The sequence below is a fragment of the Cherax quadricarinatus genome, chromosome 7 (assembly GCF_038502225.1).
Source record: "Cherax quadricarinatus isolate ZL_2023a chromosome 7, ASM3850222v1, whole genome shotgun sequence".
In the NCBI taxonomy this organism is placed as follows: domain Eukaryota; kingdom Metazoa; phylum Arthropoda; class Malacostraca; order Decapoda; family Parastacidae; genus Cherax; species Cherax quadricarinatus.
In genome coordinates this window covers 55,157,456-55,174,528 of record NC_091298.1, presented here as the reverse complement: position 1 = coordinate 55,174,528, position 17,073 = coordinate 55,157,456, and the positions used below count along the sequence as shown (strand labels likewise).

Below are 17,073 nucleotides of genomic sequence, written 5' to 3'. Positions count from 1 at the left end.
TTTTCAAAGTTATTCTTTCATACTTCACTTGGCTTTTGCTAACTGTTACTCACTCATTTTTACGTATTGGCCTGTACCCTTTCTGCAGGCGAATTTGTTGGATGCTCTCACGGACTTCATTTTCTGAGTGGCGCTTCTGGGTGTTGGCATCAATGTAGTCTCCAATTGGTATTTTACTTGAGAAACTGAAGTTATCTCTGGTGACTTCCATTATACCATTCTTCTCCAGATACTGCAAAAGATAAAGAAATTATAAAGAATGACTTCTACTACTAAATCACTATGTAGTATATTAACTGTATAATAATAAAATAAAGTAAAACATTCTCTGTATAAGAACAATTTTATTAAAAGGCATTCACTGAAACAAACAAAATTGTCCCACTGGCCTGGTCTAAAACCAAGAAAACTTGAAAGAATTATAATTACTATTGCAAAAGATCTGGATACAAGTAAAACTCAATTAGTACAGTACAGTAATATTTATGTATAACAGTGAACATGTACAATAATTCATAACATAAGGATAGGATATAACATAGCACAGGATATAAGTCAGAGTTAGTGCATGAACATCTGAAGGCAAAGAGAAAGGTAGGGTGGAATAGTGATCAAGATGTGTGAGGATAATTTTTTAATTGCTTTCCTATTATATTGTGCTACCTTTACTGGGTTTGGCACAAACCTGGCACTTGGGCTTATGCAACAATCTTAAAGCAGTAGAGGGTTCTTCTGCTTAGAGATCAAGGATACCCATATCCTTCCATATCTGGATGAACATTGCCTTCCTAGATGAGTCTGGATGTGATTTGGGTGTACTTTCCTTCCTGGAATGGTCTGGATGTGTCTACCATCAGAGAGATTGAATTCTTCCTCCATTCTTGGATGGTGCTGGAGGTACATCTCTACAGGTGAATAGGGACCCCTACGTAGTACCTAGTTCAAGTAATGACCTTCACTAAATTCACAGACCATGATACAAGGTCTTTTTCCAACAGTTCAAAGTGATGATCAGGTGGGATTTGAGGAGATCACCTATGAAGATTCGTATTGTGCTCACTGTAAATCTTAGTCATTCTCATTGCTCTGATCCTCAGTGCTGACAATAACAGTTCCTAATTCACAATTTTCTCACATTAAGAGTGTTCTATCTGCCCTGGCAAAAAAACAACAAATCTTAGGTCACCCTGTGGTCCAGAAGCTACAAAGTGGTTAAAAAGACACACCGTAAAAAAAGAGACTATTAATATGTCTCACCTTCAAGAGACTTTATCACACTTGATAAAGCCTCATGTAGATGAAACATCAAAATAAAAAGATTTTCATATGATATACAGTTTTTCGTAATTAATCCGTTCCAGAGAGAGTGACATTATCAAAATTGACGATTTGCAAATCCATTTTCTCCATAAGAAATAATGTAAATCCAATTAATTCGTTCCAGACACCCAGAAGTATCAACAACAATTCTTTTTTTTACCTTAAAGATAGATTTACATACACAAAAGAATGTACATTCAACATGACAGTTACTTTATTGAAAGCTGTTGTTGATGAATGGAAGACAGGGAGGAGGAGAGAGGGAAGAGAGGATATTGTTTGGAAGAGGAATCCCCCTCCATAAGGACTCTAGGTCACTTCAGGGGTCACTTCCCTATTATTATTATAATCAAAAAGAAGCGCTAAGCCACAAGGGCTATACAGCGCTGCAGGGTAGGGAAGGAAGCAAGGGAATTGGATGGCAGGAGGGAGGGGGGATGATCAGCAGGTTACAGAAAACAGCGGGGCAGGGGATAGTACGGGGGTAGAGGGTAGCAAGAGATACAAGTAGAAAGGGCTGAAAGTATCAGAATTTGTGAAGTAAGTCAGTCGTTGTCAAAAAGTCAATAAGAGAGTCCGGATGAAAGGTGGGTCCATCAGCGAGAAGGGAAGGTAAAGAGAGAGCAGCGGGGCGAAGACGACGACAGAGGTAAATTCTGCGTGCTCGTTGATAAAGTGGGCAGTCCAACAGAATGTGGCTGACTGATAATGGAGCTTGGCAATTCTCACAGAGAGGAGCAAGACGCCTCTCCATGAGATATCCATGAGTAAGACGAGTATGGCCAATGCGAAGACGGGAGAGAGTAGTCTCCCAACCTCGACACTGGTGATAAGAAGACGGCCAGTAACCTATACTCGGTTTAATAGACTGAAGTTTGTTGCCGAGCATAGTAGACCAACGTTGTTGCCAACGGGTGTGAAGGTGGGAAGATATTACAGCAAAATAGTCCGTACATGGAATACCTCTGTAAGAAACTGGTAGGTCATGTACTGCTGACCGCGCAGCAGTGTCTGCCTGTTCATTGCCCTGTACGTCAACATGACCAGGGACCCAACAAAAAACAATATCTTTATGCTTAGTAAAGATGCGGCGTAGCCAAAGTTGGATACGGAGGACTAAGGGGTGAGGTGTATCAAATTTTTGTATAGCCTGTAAAGCACTAAGGGAGTCTGAGACAACCACAAATGATGACACAGGCATAGATGCAATACGGATAAGTGCTGTAAGGATGGCATATAATTCAGCAGTAAAAATACTAGCTGAAGATAGTAAATGCCCTTGTACGACGCTGTCCGGAAACACTGCTGCGAATCCTACGCCGTCAGAAGACTTAGAGCCATCTGTGTACACAGCAATGGCATGAGAATGAGAGTGAAAGTGGTCAAGAAAAAGAGAGCGGGAAGCGACCGTAGACAGTTGGGCTTTCGAGCAAGGGAGGGAGAAAGAACAGACTCGAACAGCTGGGACCTCCCAGGGGGGTAGGGAAAAGTGAGATGCTACATGTACATAGAAAGGTGGTAGTTGAAGAGAAGACAAGAGCGAATGAAGGCGAAGAGAGAAGGGACGGAGTAAGCAGGGGCGGCGAACAAATAAAGAATGTCTACTAATATCAGTGACCATTCTATAAATGGAAGGATTGCGGAGATCATGAGAGCGTACATAGTAGCGCAGGCAATGGGCATCACGGCGATCGGATAAGGATGGAACGTTCGCTTCTGCATAGAGGCTTTCGACAGGGGAAGAGCGAAAAGCACCAAGGCATAAACGTAATCCTTGGTGATGAATGGGGTTAAGGCTAGAGAGAGTAGCAGGAGATGCCGCTGAATAGATCTGGTCACCATAATCAAGTTTCGATAAAATAAGGGTGGAATGTAGGTGAAGGAGGGTTCGACGATCAGCTCCCCACGAAAGATGAGCAAGGGTTTTAAGAAGGTTCAGCCGGCTGTGACAAGTTGCCTTCAGAGAGGTAATGTGAGGTTTCCAGGATAACCTACGATCAAAGAGGAGGCCCAGAAACTTGACTGTATCACGTTCAGGGATACGTGAGCCATAGAGGTACAAAGGATGATCAGAGATGACAGAGCGTCTAGTGAAAGTGATTTGGTGGGTTTTAGTGCTGGAAAATTTAAACCCATGTGTGGTGGCCCAATTGGAAACACGGTCGACTGCATGCTGGAGAGAAACTGTAAGGAGGTGACAGTCAGCGCCTGCACAGGCAATAGCGAAGTCATCAACATAGAGTGATGACCAAATATTTGATGGAAGACTAGAGGCCAAATCATTAATAGCAAGGAGAAAAAGTGTTGTGCTCAGAACACATCCCTGGGGGACACCTTCAGCTTGGACAAAGTCCGGGGAGAGCACATTATTAACCCGAACACGGAAATGCCTGTCAGTTAAAAAGTTCTTAAGGAAGGATGGTAGATTGCCTCGAAGGCCTAAGGAGTGGGCTTGGGCTAAAATATTATACCTCCAAGTTGTGTCATATGCCTTCTCAAGGTCAAAAAATATGGCAATAACTGAGTGGTTATTCGCAAAGGCATTACGAACATACGTATCCAAGCGCAGTAAGGGGTCTATGGTAGAACGTCCCTTACGAAAGCCATATTGACGAGTGGAGAGACTGTTGTGTGTCTCTAAATACCACACTAAACGTCTATTTACTAGACGTTCCATTACTTTGCAAACTGCACTGGTAAGAGCAATGGGACGATAGTGGGAGGTTTCATGTCCCGTAGTGCCTGGTTTGCGGAAAGGGAGAACAATGGCGGATTTCCACAGCTGTGGAAGAACTCCTTGTGACCAAATAAGATTGTAAAGGTGTAATAGGACTGCAAGGGCTGACTGATGTAAATGTTGTAGCATACGAATATGAATGTCGTCGGGCCCAGCTGCCGATGATCGACAAGCTGAGAGTGTTGCCTCCAGTTCTTGAAGTGTAAAAGGCACATTATACTGTTCTTCTCTGAGAGAAGAAAAGTCCAAGGGTGCTAACTCTCTGGCAGACTTTGAGGAAAGAAATGAGGGGCATAGATGGAGTCCCTGAGAAATACGGACCAGATGATTGCCAATTTCATTGGCAACATCTAGTGGGTTTGCTATATCAACACCGGCAACCCGCAGAACAGGAGCCGGGTCAGGAGAATATTTACCACTCAGTTTTCGTACTTTTTTCCAGACTGCACTCATAGAGGAAGCAGAGGTGATGGTGGAGACATAATCTCGCCAGCAAGTGCGTTTAGCGTCACGGATGACACGGCGAGCGATCGCACGCTTCTGTTTAAAATCAAGGAGTCGCTCTGTGGTTCTATTGTACCGGTACCTGCCCCATGCAGCGCGTTTCAAACGTACTGCACGAGCACAAGCAGGAGACCACCAAGGCACGCATTTCTGAGAATGCCTGCCCGAAGTTTGGGGTATAGAATGAGAAGCTGCGGTGAAAACGGAGGACGAGAAGAGGTGTAAAAGCTCATCGATGGAGGACGAAGAAGGAACCTCTTTAAAAACAGTCAGGTGTGAGTAAAGGTTCCAATTTGCCCGATTAAATTGCCAGCGTGGGGTGCGAAGAGGTGGCGAATATGAAGGGGAAGTAAGAATGATTGGGAAATGATCACTGTCATGTAAGTCCGGGAGAACAGACCAAGTAAAGTCTAATGCGGCGGAGGAAGAGCAAACTGAGAGATCGATGCAAGAGAGAGTATGAGTCCGAGGATCAAAATGGGTGTGAGTACCTGTATTTAAAACATGGAGGGGGTGGGTGGCAAGAAAAGCCTCTAACTGAATTCCACGGGAATCACAGTGAGACCCTCCCCAGAGGAAATGGTGGGCATTAAAATCACCAAGTAACAGAATCGGTGGCGGTAATGACGAAACAAGGAAGGCAAAATCCGGAATAGATAATGCCCGAGAAGGAGAGAGATATAAAGAACAGAGCGTATACCACCTATGTAAGTGGATACGGGCTGCTGTGTAATGCAGCGAAGTATGAACAAATAGCTGATGGTACGGAATATCAGTGCGGAGAAGAAGGGCACTTTCATTAAAGGTCCCATCAGGAAAAGGATCTGAAGAATACAATAAATTATAGCCTGAGATGTGAGAAATAACAGCAGAGTGTAATTTTGGTTCCTGTAAGCAAACACCAACAGGGGCAAACTGGGAGAGTAACATCTGAAGCTCACCCCGATTACCCCTGAGGCCGCGTATATTCCACTGTAAAAAGGCCATGATTGGCAATGATAAAGATACTTGAAATCCGCAGGTAAGGGTTCCTACGGACTAGAAGGGTTAGAAAAGTCCACATGCGGAGGCAGTGGAAAATGTTCAAGCAGCGAAGGAACGGTGCGTTGTGAAGAAAGGAGTTGCGCAGATGGAGCAGAGGAGAGAGGAAGAGCGGAAGGTGGATCAGTGTCCATTGATGGTTTGGTCTCTGCAATATATTCAGAGATTGCTTCAAGTGTTTCGGAATTCAGAGATGTCGTATGGGAGACAATATTGGGAATGGTAGGGGGAGGATGAGTAAAGATTGGAACTGTATTGGACTGTACCAAGGTAGGGGGGGGCGAAAGGGTGGAGGGAACTGGAGAAGCGTGGCAGGGGACAGAAGAGACAGGAACCTGGGAGGTGGCAGAAGAGGAAGAAACTTGGGAGGGAACAGGGGAGGAAGGTACATTACGAGGAGGAGGGTGAACCTCTGCACTTGTAACTGAGCCAGTGAGAGGGGAAGAACTAGGGACAGAGACAGGGAGGGTAAAATGAGGAGGTGGAAGATGGGTAGGAGGTGTTACCGGACCTTTTTTTGACTTTTGAGAAGTAGAGGGACGATTGGGAAGAGGTGTCGTACGAGGTCTCGTCGATACTGAGGCTTGTAAGAGAGAACTCGAAGAAGCGAGATTAGACTGAGGCGTTGAAGTAGGGACGTCTGAGCCGAGGACAGCAAAAGGATTAGATACAGGAGTGATTATGGGAGAGGTAACCACAGAGGTGGGTGTAGAAGATGGGATACCAGAAGTGGGGGGACGTTTTGAAACACGGGAATAAGAAACACGTGGGAGTCTCCCTTGGAGGCGGAGATGAGAAACTGCCATGGCATAAGGGAGACCTTCTGTCTCTTTGAGGTAACGGATTTCCCGCTCGTTTAAATAGACCTGACAACGGCGAGAGTACGAAGGGTGAGCCTCATGACAGTTAAGGCAAGAGGGAGATCGATTGCAAGACGTATTAGAATGGTCACCGGCACCACAGACTGGGCATTCGGCGATAGATCTGCAATATTTCGCTGGATGGCCAAATCGCCAGCAATTTCTACACTGTTGTGGTGTAGGGATCACCTTTCGAACTTGTAACCGATGTCCTGCTATATAAACGGAGGATGGGAGTTCTCGGCTGTCAAAAGTTAAACGAGCCACATTGCTAGGGTATCGTCTCCGCCCACGGGCAGGAAGAATGTAAGTGTCTACCTTGAGGATTGGGAGATCTTGGAGTTCCAGCTGTTCTAGAATGTCGGTGCCACATGTCTGGAAATTTTGTTGAACTATGGTATGGGGCAGAATAACGGTACCACTACAAGAATTGAGGGAATGATGTTTTTCAAGGGTGACAGGAACAGTATCTATATGGGTAAGACGAGAGAGCTCACGAGCCTGGGTAGCATTCTGTACGGTAATGATGCGCGTACCGCTCTTAAGAGCATGAAAAGAAATATCTTTACCAACATGGCGTAGGAGTGCCTTGCCAATACTATGGTCAGAAAGATAGGCAGTAGAGGAAGTTGGTCGTAAAGTGAAGAATTTAGTCCACTGTTCAGTCTGAAACTGAGCGTGGAAAGGTAGTGAAGGACGTGTCGATCGTTTCTGAGAAGAACGAGAAGGTGAAGGTGGAGAAGTATCATCAGCAGGTAATTGTCGTTGACGTTTAGGCGTGGGACCAGAGTTGGTCCGACGTGGAACGGGTCGGCGATTTGAAAATTGCCGCACCGTAGAGGGAGAGGCCGGAAGCATAGTCAGAGGAGAGCGAAGGTCTGATAAATCGAAGGAGTCAGTCGAGGCCTCAGTACCTGAAGCGGGTGAGGAAACAGCACCGGCAATAGGTACAGAGGCATGAGGAATGTCTGAAGAGTGGTCCAAAGACGAGGCGGGGTCAGAACGGGGTGCGGTATCAAGAAGGGGCCCGGGGGTACCAGGTTCATGGACTAGGGCTGCCATGGTTAGGTTACTTCTTTCTTTTTGTTTTTAAGAAAAAAAAAGAAAGAAGAAAAGAAAATAAAAATAAAAAAAAGAAAAAAAAAGGGGGGACCGGGGAGGGATAGTTCCTAGGAGGGATGAAAGGGCCAGAAATCTCCCTCCGCGCCCAAGAGGACTCGACACCGCTAGTAGCGCAGATGCAGCATGGAACCCGTGCCATACCCTACCCTTCATGCCAGTAAACCAGCAATCTGGGATAGCAACCTCACATCTGCCGAGCTACCTCGGTGGACAAAAGAGAGGGCGGCCGGATATCCGCCACAAAGCATACCTCCTTCAGCCACCACCCCCGGAATCCGAAAGGTGGCTTCCAGAGCTACACCTGTCGCCCAAAAGACACCCAAAGCTACTCCGGGATACCGGAGAGGGATCGGGACATCCCTAGGCAATCCAGATTCCACGGCAAACTACGCCACCGCCAAGAAACCTCAACGGAATGGGATGGACCCCGGTGTCCTTTCTCCTACCTAGGAACTAGCGCGCCTGTGGGAGAAATCCCAAAGGACAAAAAGAGGAAGGGCAAAAGGGAGGAGTGGGGAGGAGGAGGAGGAAAGGAAAAAGGGGAGGATGGGGAGGATGGGATAGGGGAGGGGAGATTGGGGGGTAATTAGGTTCGGTCTGAGGAAGAAGACCGATAGGTCTAATTCCTCAGACCAAGAGCCTCTTCACCACGCCAAGGAGCCCCCCTTGAAGAGGGGTCACTTCCCTAGCTTAAATATAGATTTACATCCAGAAAAGAATGTCATATAAATGTAAAGCACTAATAAAATGTATAAATGAACATTTAAACCTTTGACTGTTTCAGGCCCCTCTCTGAAACTGTCATTCTATGTCGCTCAATTTTTGAAAAAAAAAAAAAAATATTTTTTCTTATGAAATGATAAGAGAATTTTTTCCCGATGGTAATGACACCAAAAGTTCAAAATTTGGTCGAAAACTCATGGAATTATGCTCCCGCGAATTTAGCGGTCTCGGCGTATCAGCGATTTTGCCGACTTTGAGCCCTATTTTCAGCCAATTCCATTGTTCCAGTTGACCAAACTCATAGCGATTTCTTTAGAACTTCATTTTATCTATCAGCTGAGTACAAGAAACCTCCCATTTACTAATTTGGACTACCCAATATGGTGGTCAGAAATTGGCAATTTGGCCAATTTCACGCAAACTAAAGAAGATGCCAATTTCAAAATAGGGTCCAGAATAAACAAGATAGACATTCATGGCACTAAAATAACATATGCTCTGTTCATTAGTCACATCACTAGGCCCCTCTTACATTATTATTGCTTTCTATTTTGATTTTTTATTCATACAAAAAAATACAAAATTTACTGTTATGCAGACTACTGCATTATTGTAAAAATGGTATAAATAATATCAGTGCACTAGTGAAAGAATATTTGACTCCCCAGTTGACGTGTATTGGACGTGTGGTGTGATTTATTTCGTGTGGTGTGATTTATTTACTCCTGAACATTGGTAAAAATCGAACATTTCCGCTACTTTGAGCTCAGTTTCAAGGTCGTTTTCATCGTCAAAGTAATGAAAATCATCTCTATTTCTGTAATACGTTTCCCATCTTATCACCTAAGACCATGAAAACGCGAATACAACGATAAATACTATACGAAAATACACCTCAAAGTCGGCGTTTTATTCCAAAAAAACGATCAGTTTTTTTTTTTCTCATTATGCAATGTGTGCTGCAGGATTTTTTTTTATGTGGTGCACACTGACCACACAGACCCATTCTCTCACATGTGGGCCTACCAGCTTTCTCCCGCTTGATTTGAAGCCGCTAGAATTATTGAGTATATATACGTCAGAAACATTGGCTCGTAAGAAAACAGTCAAAGGGTTAACATCACACTTACCTTTATTGAAGACTTTTGTTGATGTATGGCAGACGGGGCAGAGGGAGGGGAGGCGAGTTTATTGTTGGAGAATATAACACTAATATCAACTCTATGGCTTATTTATCTAACACAATTCAACTAATATGACATAATAAACAATATTAATAACATAGAAACACAGAACATACTCTAGAATGAATAAAATGTCACAAGAGGTGTTGTGTTGTGTTGTTGTTGTTGGGTGTATAAGGGCCACTGAGAACATAAGCTGTCCATAATGTTGGTGAAGCAGCAGCTGAGGCAGCAGTGTTTTCTGTAGCCCTATATAACTCCAACAACATTGGAGGAGTTGGTAGAATCGCTGAATCACTGAAGAAGGCACTCTCTACCATCATCACAATCACTACCACCCTCTACCACCATCACTACCACCTTCATCCACTATCACAACTGCTACCACCATCACTACCACCTTCTACCACCATCACTACCACTGTCTACCATTATTACAACCACTACCACCCTCTACCACCATCAATACCACCTTCTACCACTATCACAACTGCTACCACCATCACTACCACCTTCTACCACCATCTACCACTATCACAACCACTACCACCCTCTACCACCATCACTACCACCTTCTACCACTATCACAACTGCTACCACCATCACTACCACCCTCTACCACCATCACTACCACCCTCTACCACTTTCATCCACTATCACAACTGCTACCACCATCACTACCACCTTCTACCACCATCACTATCACCATCTACCACTATCACAACCACTACCACCCTCTACCACCATCACTACCACCTTCTACCACTATCACAACTGCTACCACCATCACTACCACCCTCTACCACTATCACAACTCCTAGCACCCTCTACCACCATCACTACCACCCTCTACCACTATCCCAACTACTAGCACCCTCTACCACTATCACAACTGCTACTGCCATCACTACCACCATCACTACCACCCTCTACCACTATCACAACTCCTAGCACCCTCTACCACCATCACTACCACCCACTACTGCTATCACAACTGCTAGCACCCTCTACCACTATCACAACTGCTACCACTCTACTACCACCACCACCTTCGCATTTTTCTACAAACTTTTTCTTAAATTATATGTGTTTCTCACATTCTTTACCAAAGGGCTGGCACTAGAAGCTTTCTTTGGAGCCATGGTGACTTATTTAGCAGTTGCAAGCACTAAAACGAATGGAATATTATGAAATGTATCGTATGAACTCGTGGGATCATCCACACTCACTGATAAACTATGACACACTGGCTGGGAATGGAGTGTGAGGCAGCTTGGGGCTGTGTGTAAGCATCCCAGACGAACGACTATTTGCGAGTCAAACGACGATTCGTGAGTCAATGTTTTGATGAAAACGTTACGATTTTCGAAAATTACGACTTTCGAGCCTTATGATTATCAAGGGTCCACTGTATGCCTTTTAGTCACGTGTCAGTTATGCCATAATCAAATAGCTCAAGAATGGCTTCCCCACCACAAAAACACTGAGTTTTGCTGGTACCCAAGCCAATATATGTTGGGGTCCAGGGTAATGAATGAACAGATGCTTCTTTGCTATATTCATTCATAAAATTGAGAATAAATATAGGATAGCAACTTTTCTAACCCATTCAAGAAAAATACCATACCTCTCTGAGAAACCTAAACTATTCGCTTAATCACAAATAATTCTGCTCTTATTAACTCTAGCGAATCATTTATACCTGCCTTAGATAAATCAACATGTTATAAGTATTTGTATGAGGATCTTTTAAAATTTTTCAAACATGACCATCTAATATGATAATTTCAACTTATGAAATCCTTCTTGCATCTACTCTATTTATGCCATATCAATAAGTAACAGCTACACAAGAATATCTGTATATGACATTAAACATAACTATGATAACATTAATTTCTATCGATTAGAATTTTTTTTTTAACAAGTCGGCCGTCTCCCACCGAGGCAGGGTGACCCAAAAAAAGAAAGAAAATCCCCAAAAGAAAATACTTTCATCATCATTCAACACTTTCACCACACTCACACATAATCACTGTTTTTGCAGAGGTGCTCAGGACACAACAGCTTAGAAGCATATACCTATAAAGATACACAACATATCCTTCCAAACTGCCAATATGTTATCATAAATTAATGTTATCATATCAGGTCACCTAAATGTTATTAATCTCTACACTAACTCCGCTCAATCTTTTACAAACTGAAATATGGTTATTAGTCAGCTAAAAGTAGTACAGATAAATGTATGTATAAAAAATTCTAATCAACCACTGTAAAAAAAAAAAAAGCTTCAAAATGATTCCTCACCCTCATAATGTCAGGATATTGACGAAATGGCTTGCCACATGGTGCATAGTAAATCACTTCACCACGAACTCCAGACTGGGTAATCGTTCGCATGGTTGTCTCTCTTCTCCAGCCATACATCAGGGGAACTCTAAGTGAAACTTCATCTGTAATCATCTTCCGTTTTTTGGTAGGAGGAGCTAAGAGAAAACAAAATAAAACTATTACATAAATTTTAAAAACAAAACAATTCTGCATGTTTTAAAAGTGAAAAAAAACATACATATACAAAGATATTTGATGTACAAAAAATTAAGAGATGAAATGTGATTCTGTAAAATATTTTAACACAAGTCACAGTCTATGCATGTGACTTCGTTTCTCAAAACTTTTGCAGTGTAACACATTTACATGGTAAGCAGTCACTTAGTATAGATCCTCTGTCTCATTATGTTCCTAACATTCTGATATCATACAGATTACAGAAGATTTTTCTTTTTGGGGTTTCCTTTCTTTTTTGGGTCACCCCTCAGTGGGAAACAGCCAAAGTGTTCAAAAAAAATAAAAAATTTATTATCTCCCTCTCCCACATTTTCTACTTCTCGGGGGAATGTGCGGATTTGACTTACGGTGTATATTAGAGTAAAGCCTGACTGTTTAATTTGACACTTAATTTTTTTTTAAATTATTACTTCTCATGTATCTCAGGTGTAATTCTATCCTAGGGTTTGAAAGACAGCAGAGCAACTTTTGAGATAAAGTAGTGTACTGGGTATTGGTATTATGCTGTTCTGTGCAAGAAAATGGGAGTCTCTAAATCTTATGGTTCTTCTTATTTCGTTTAGTCAAACAAATATCAGAAAAGATTAAAATAAAGTGAAAATTAATTTCTAATTGAGATGACATTGTGTTGGAGTCATTGTATCAAGGTCAGGCGAGTGCAATGTCTTATTCCATGCAGAAAATAAAGTTAGTGTTTCAATCTAAGGTAACAAGGAGAGAGGAGCATTGCAATAGGCCTACTGGCTAGTTCTAGGTAGGTCTTACTCATCCAAGTCATCTGCACTCATTAACAACTATATTGACAAACCAATTCTATTTTACATAAGAACTTACTTACTGGCCTATGCTAGGCAAGTTCTACTCTTCTGCAACCATTCCTACCCATATAAAACTCTGCTGCCAAACCAGTGCTTTCCTACATAAAAACATTAAAATCTATGATCACTGCAGTAGGCTGACTAGCCCATCCCCACTCAATATATTTGTCAACCATTTTTGGAATTGTGTACCACTAGTAAATGCCTCAAACTACATTTCCAGGGGATGGAGTACCTGAAGCTAACTTTGTCTGTCATTTACATATCCCTCAGACTGTGGTCACAAGTACAGTACTGTAATAATCAGCCATTTCAGCATTTGAGATTCCTGTATGTTTAGCTCTGGCATGCAGGATCTGTGTAATGAATATAGAAATAAAGGAATACAAAAATAAAGAGGGAGGGGGTAAAGGAGGTTGTGTGGGCGAGGGGCTTAGACTTCCAGCAAGCGTGCGTGAGCGTGTTAGATAGGAGTGAATGGAGACAGATGGTATTTGGGACCTGATGAGCTGTTGGAGTGTGAGCAGGGTAATATTTAGTGAAGGGATTCAGGGAAACCGGTTATTTTATATAGCTGGACTTGAGTCCTGGAAACGGGAAGTACAATGCCTGCACTCTAAAGGAGGGGTTTTCGAATATTGGCAGTTTGGAGGGATATGTTGTGTATCTTTATATGTATATACTTCTAAACTGTTGTATTCTGAGCACCTCTGCAAAAACAGTGATTATTTGTGAGTGAGGTGCAAGTGTTGAATGATGATGAAAGTATTTTCTTTTTGGGGATTTTCTTTCTTAATGGGTCACACTGCCTCGGTGGGAGATGACCGACTTGTTAAAAAAAAAAAAAAAAAATGTAATGAATAAAGAAATAACATGCTGATTTTTTAAATACACTATCTGTTTATTGGCTATTTCCCACCAAGGTAAGGCGACAAAAAAAAAAAGGGAAAAACATTCACCATAATTCATTCATAGCTGTCCTGCCAGAAGTGAGCAGAAATCACAATTCAAATGACTCTGAAATGCAGCATTCCCACCCCTCCTTCTGACTGCAGGCAGTCAACACTTTTTCTTTTTTTTTTTAACAAGTCGGCCGTCTCCCACCGAGGCAGGGTGACCCAAAAAGAAAAAATCCAAAAAAGAAAATACTATCATCATCATTCAACACTTTCACCTCACTCACACATAATCACTGTTTTTGCAGAGGTGCTCAGAACACAACAGTTTAGAAGCATATACGTATCAAGATACACAATGTATCTCTCCAAACTGCTAATATCTCGAAACCCCTCCTTTAGAGTGCAGGCATTGTACTTCCCATTTCCAGGACTCAAGTCCGGCTATATAAAAATAACCGGTTTCCCTGAATCCCTTCACTAAATATTACCCTGCTCACACTCCAACAGCTCATCAGGTCCCAAATACCATCTGTCTCCATTCACTCCTATCTAACACGCTCATGCACGCCTGCTGGAAGTCCAAGCCCCTCGCCCACAAAACCTCCCTTACCCCTTCCTTCCAACCTTTTCGAGGACGACCCCTACCCCGCCTTCCTTCCCCTACAGATTTAAATGCTCTCCATGTCATTCTACTTTGATCCATTCTCTCTAAATGACCAAACAACCTCAACAACCCCTCTTCAGCCCTCTGACTAATACTTTTATTAACTCCACACCTTCTCCTAATTTCCACACTCCAAATTTTCTGCATAATATTTACACCACACCACACCTCCTCGCTGCTGCATTCACAACTCAAGCTTAACACCCATATAAGAGTGTTGGTACTACTATACTTTCATACATTCCCTTCTTTGCCTCCATAGATAACGTTTTTTGTCTCCACATATACCTCAACGCACCACTCACCTTTTTTCCCAAAATAGAAAGCAGTAGTTTGGTAATGGTTGCAGATGAGTGTAACAAAAGTTTTACTTAGTTTGGACAGATACATAAGTGGCAATGGTTGGGAGATTTAGATCTGCTTAACATGAGCCAGTAAGTCTAATGCAGTCCTCTGCTATTATTGAGCATATGTTCTTATATAGGAATTAACACACTAGTTTGCCAGCAATTGTAGATGAGTGGAAATAAAATATAAATTACCCATACATGCTCTCTAATGTATACACAGCTAAATTTCCACCACATACAGTGAAAATGAATCTGGCCACATGGCATACTTGACAAATCTCACGATCCCTATAAATTCCTCTCCATCTTATAATCTTAAACTCCCTCATCCAATAATCTCTAATGTGTCTTTTATCACCATTTTGTATGAGGGAGAAGGAATATTTATTAATAAATGTATAATTTCCTTGTTTTTTGAACTCTGAAGTCTCAAATTTCTGACAAGGCACTAGGAAAGACTGAAAAGTTATGTAATAATCATTTAGCAATTTCAATGATACTTACAGTCACTGCGAACTGATGGGGAATCTGGTGTGTCTCGTTTTAACCATGGCGAGGGTATGTGATTCATGGTCTCATCATCAATGGAGGAAAGTGATGTAGATTCATCTTCTGATTCAGAATCACTGAGTTCTGAAGAATCCAAGGCACCTGTGGCAGCTTTGATGGTAGTGATAAGGCGCCCATCTACACTACTAGAAGTTATCATGTGCCGTTTTTTTACTGGCTTGTCACCTCCATTCTCATGTGCTCGACTCACTGCCACAATATCAACCTGTTGCAAAATACAATATAAAAATCAAATGTTTAAAAAGTGAAATAGAGTGAGCAAAAATCTGATGATGCACAGTGACTCATGAATGATAACAATTGCAGTAAGAGTTGGAAATTTATGCAAATTTTGTCATCTGCATAAAAAAAAAATCACAAAAAAAGTCATGTAAAGTGTGCATACAATCCATAAATTTAGTTTGAATGTGGTAGCCATCAAGCAAGTTGTGGTGACCAGCTTCAAGAAGAATCCACTTTCACTGAAGCAAGCAGGAATATATAAGCTACTTATTTAAAGTTAGTAGAAGTATGAACACAAAAATAGATAGAGAGGGTGAATTTAAACCCTCATTTCACAACCTTCAATGGTTATGAAAATGATTGATAAAGACGTCACTCACCGAATTCTCCACCTCCCCAGGATCCTTTCCTCTGTCTTGGGTATCAGCAGTTGATGTGGTTGGGTGAATTGTGACACTTGGTTTATTGAGTATTGATGTCATGGTGGTTTCTGGAGTGACAGAAGTAATACTAACAGAGGAAGAAAGAGACAAGGCTGGTGGGAGAGAAACAGGAAGAGGAGTGGCCACTGATGAAGTAATGGATACTGAAGGATGAGTAGTACATGATGATGATGACGATGATAATATTGATGACGTTAATGACAGTATCGATGGTGATGCTGTTGTTGATGTTGTAGTTGTTGATGAAGACGATGATGATAATAACGATGATGATGATGATAATAATGATGATGATAATAATGCTGATAATGATGATGATGATGATATTGATGTTGACGATGAAGTGGAAGATGAGGTACTAGATGAGGTGGTCATGGGTGTTGAGACAACAGAGGAGGTAGAGGTTGTACTGGAGGTGGTAATAGTGGTAGGCTCAGTAGAGATAGCAGGTGAGGTTGTAACTGCAGAAATTGAGAGAGAGGGCACTGGAGGGGTAGGAATAGGTGGAGGAGGGGCAGGTGACCCAATAGAGGCAGACAATGATGAAGGAAGGTTTGCAGGGAGTCCAGGTATTAAGGTAGGTGGAAGAGACTGTGATGCTGGCGAAGGAGAAGACGAAGACGATGAATTAAATGTTGGAGACGTCGAGGTGATGGAGAGAGATTCCCCCGTTCGCGGACATGCCACATGTAAGGGTGGAGAGGTAGTGACTGGAGTAGCAGCAATGGAGGTAGTTGGAGGCAGAGGTAGGCTTGAAGGCTTTATGCCTGCTGCACGACACTGCTCCAGTAATGAAGCAACTGTGTTTTTCTTCGGTTTGGAGACTCCTCGCCCTAGATGCCGTGCCCGTTCCTGAGCATCCTCCATCTGATAAAAAGACTGCCTGTGAGCCTTGTCCCTCTGGTGAATAAAGTGGAACTTTAATGGAAAATGAGAAAAAGTATTTCCTTTTTAATTTGTCAAAAATTTGGTATTATAATTCTTTAATTCCACTTCCTTTATTATCAAACTAAGTCCTTTATAAATCACTAAGATGTAGTATCTC

The 17,073-nt window shown here is 42.3% G+C and overlaps 1 protein-coding gene across 35 annotated transcripts in view; it reads right to left on the bottom strand.

The window, feature by feature from the left end:
• LOC128686856 (bromodomain adjacent to zinc finger domain protein 2B) overlaps positions 1–17,073 on the bottom strand; it is a 709,144-nt gene that overhangs the window by 156,526 nt on the left and 535,545 nt on the right. For 25 of the 35 annotated variants that reach the window (XM_070082464.1, XM_070082491.1, XM_070082470.1 and 22 more), the window contains 4 exons: positions 15,966–16,946; positions 15,298–15,568; positions 11,802–11,980; positions 54–232 (listed from right to left, as the gene is read on the bottom strand). In XM_070082464.1, the coding sequence (XP_069938565.1) occupies positions 54–232; positions 11,802–11,980; positions 15,298–15,568; positions 15,966–16,946 (1,610 nt within the window). The remainder of the gene's footprint in view (positions 1–53; positions 233–11,801; positions 11,981–15,297; positions 15,569–15,965; positions 16,947–17,073) is intronic. The other 10 variants (XM_070082474.1, XM_070082489.1, XM_070082476.1 and 7 more) reach the window with 4 other exon arrangements.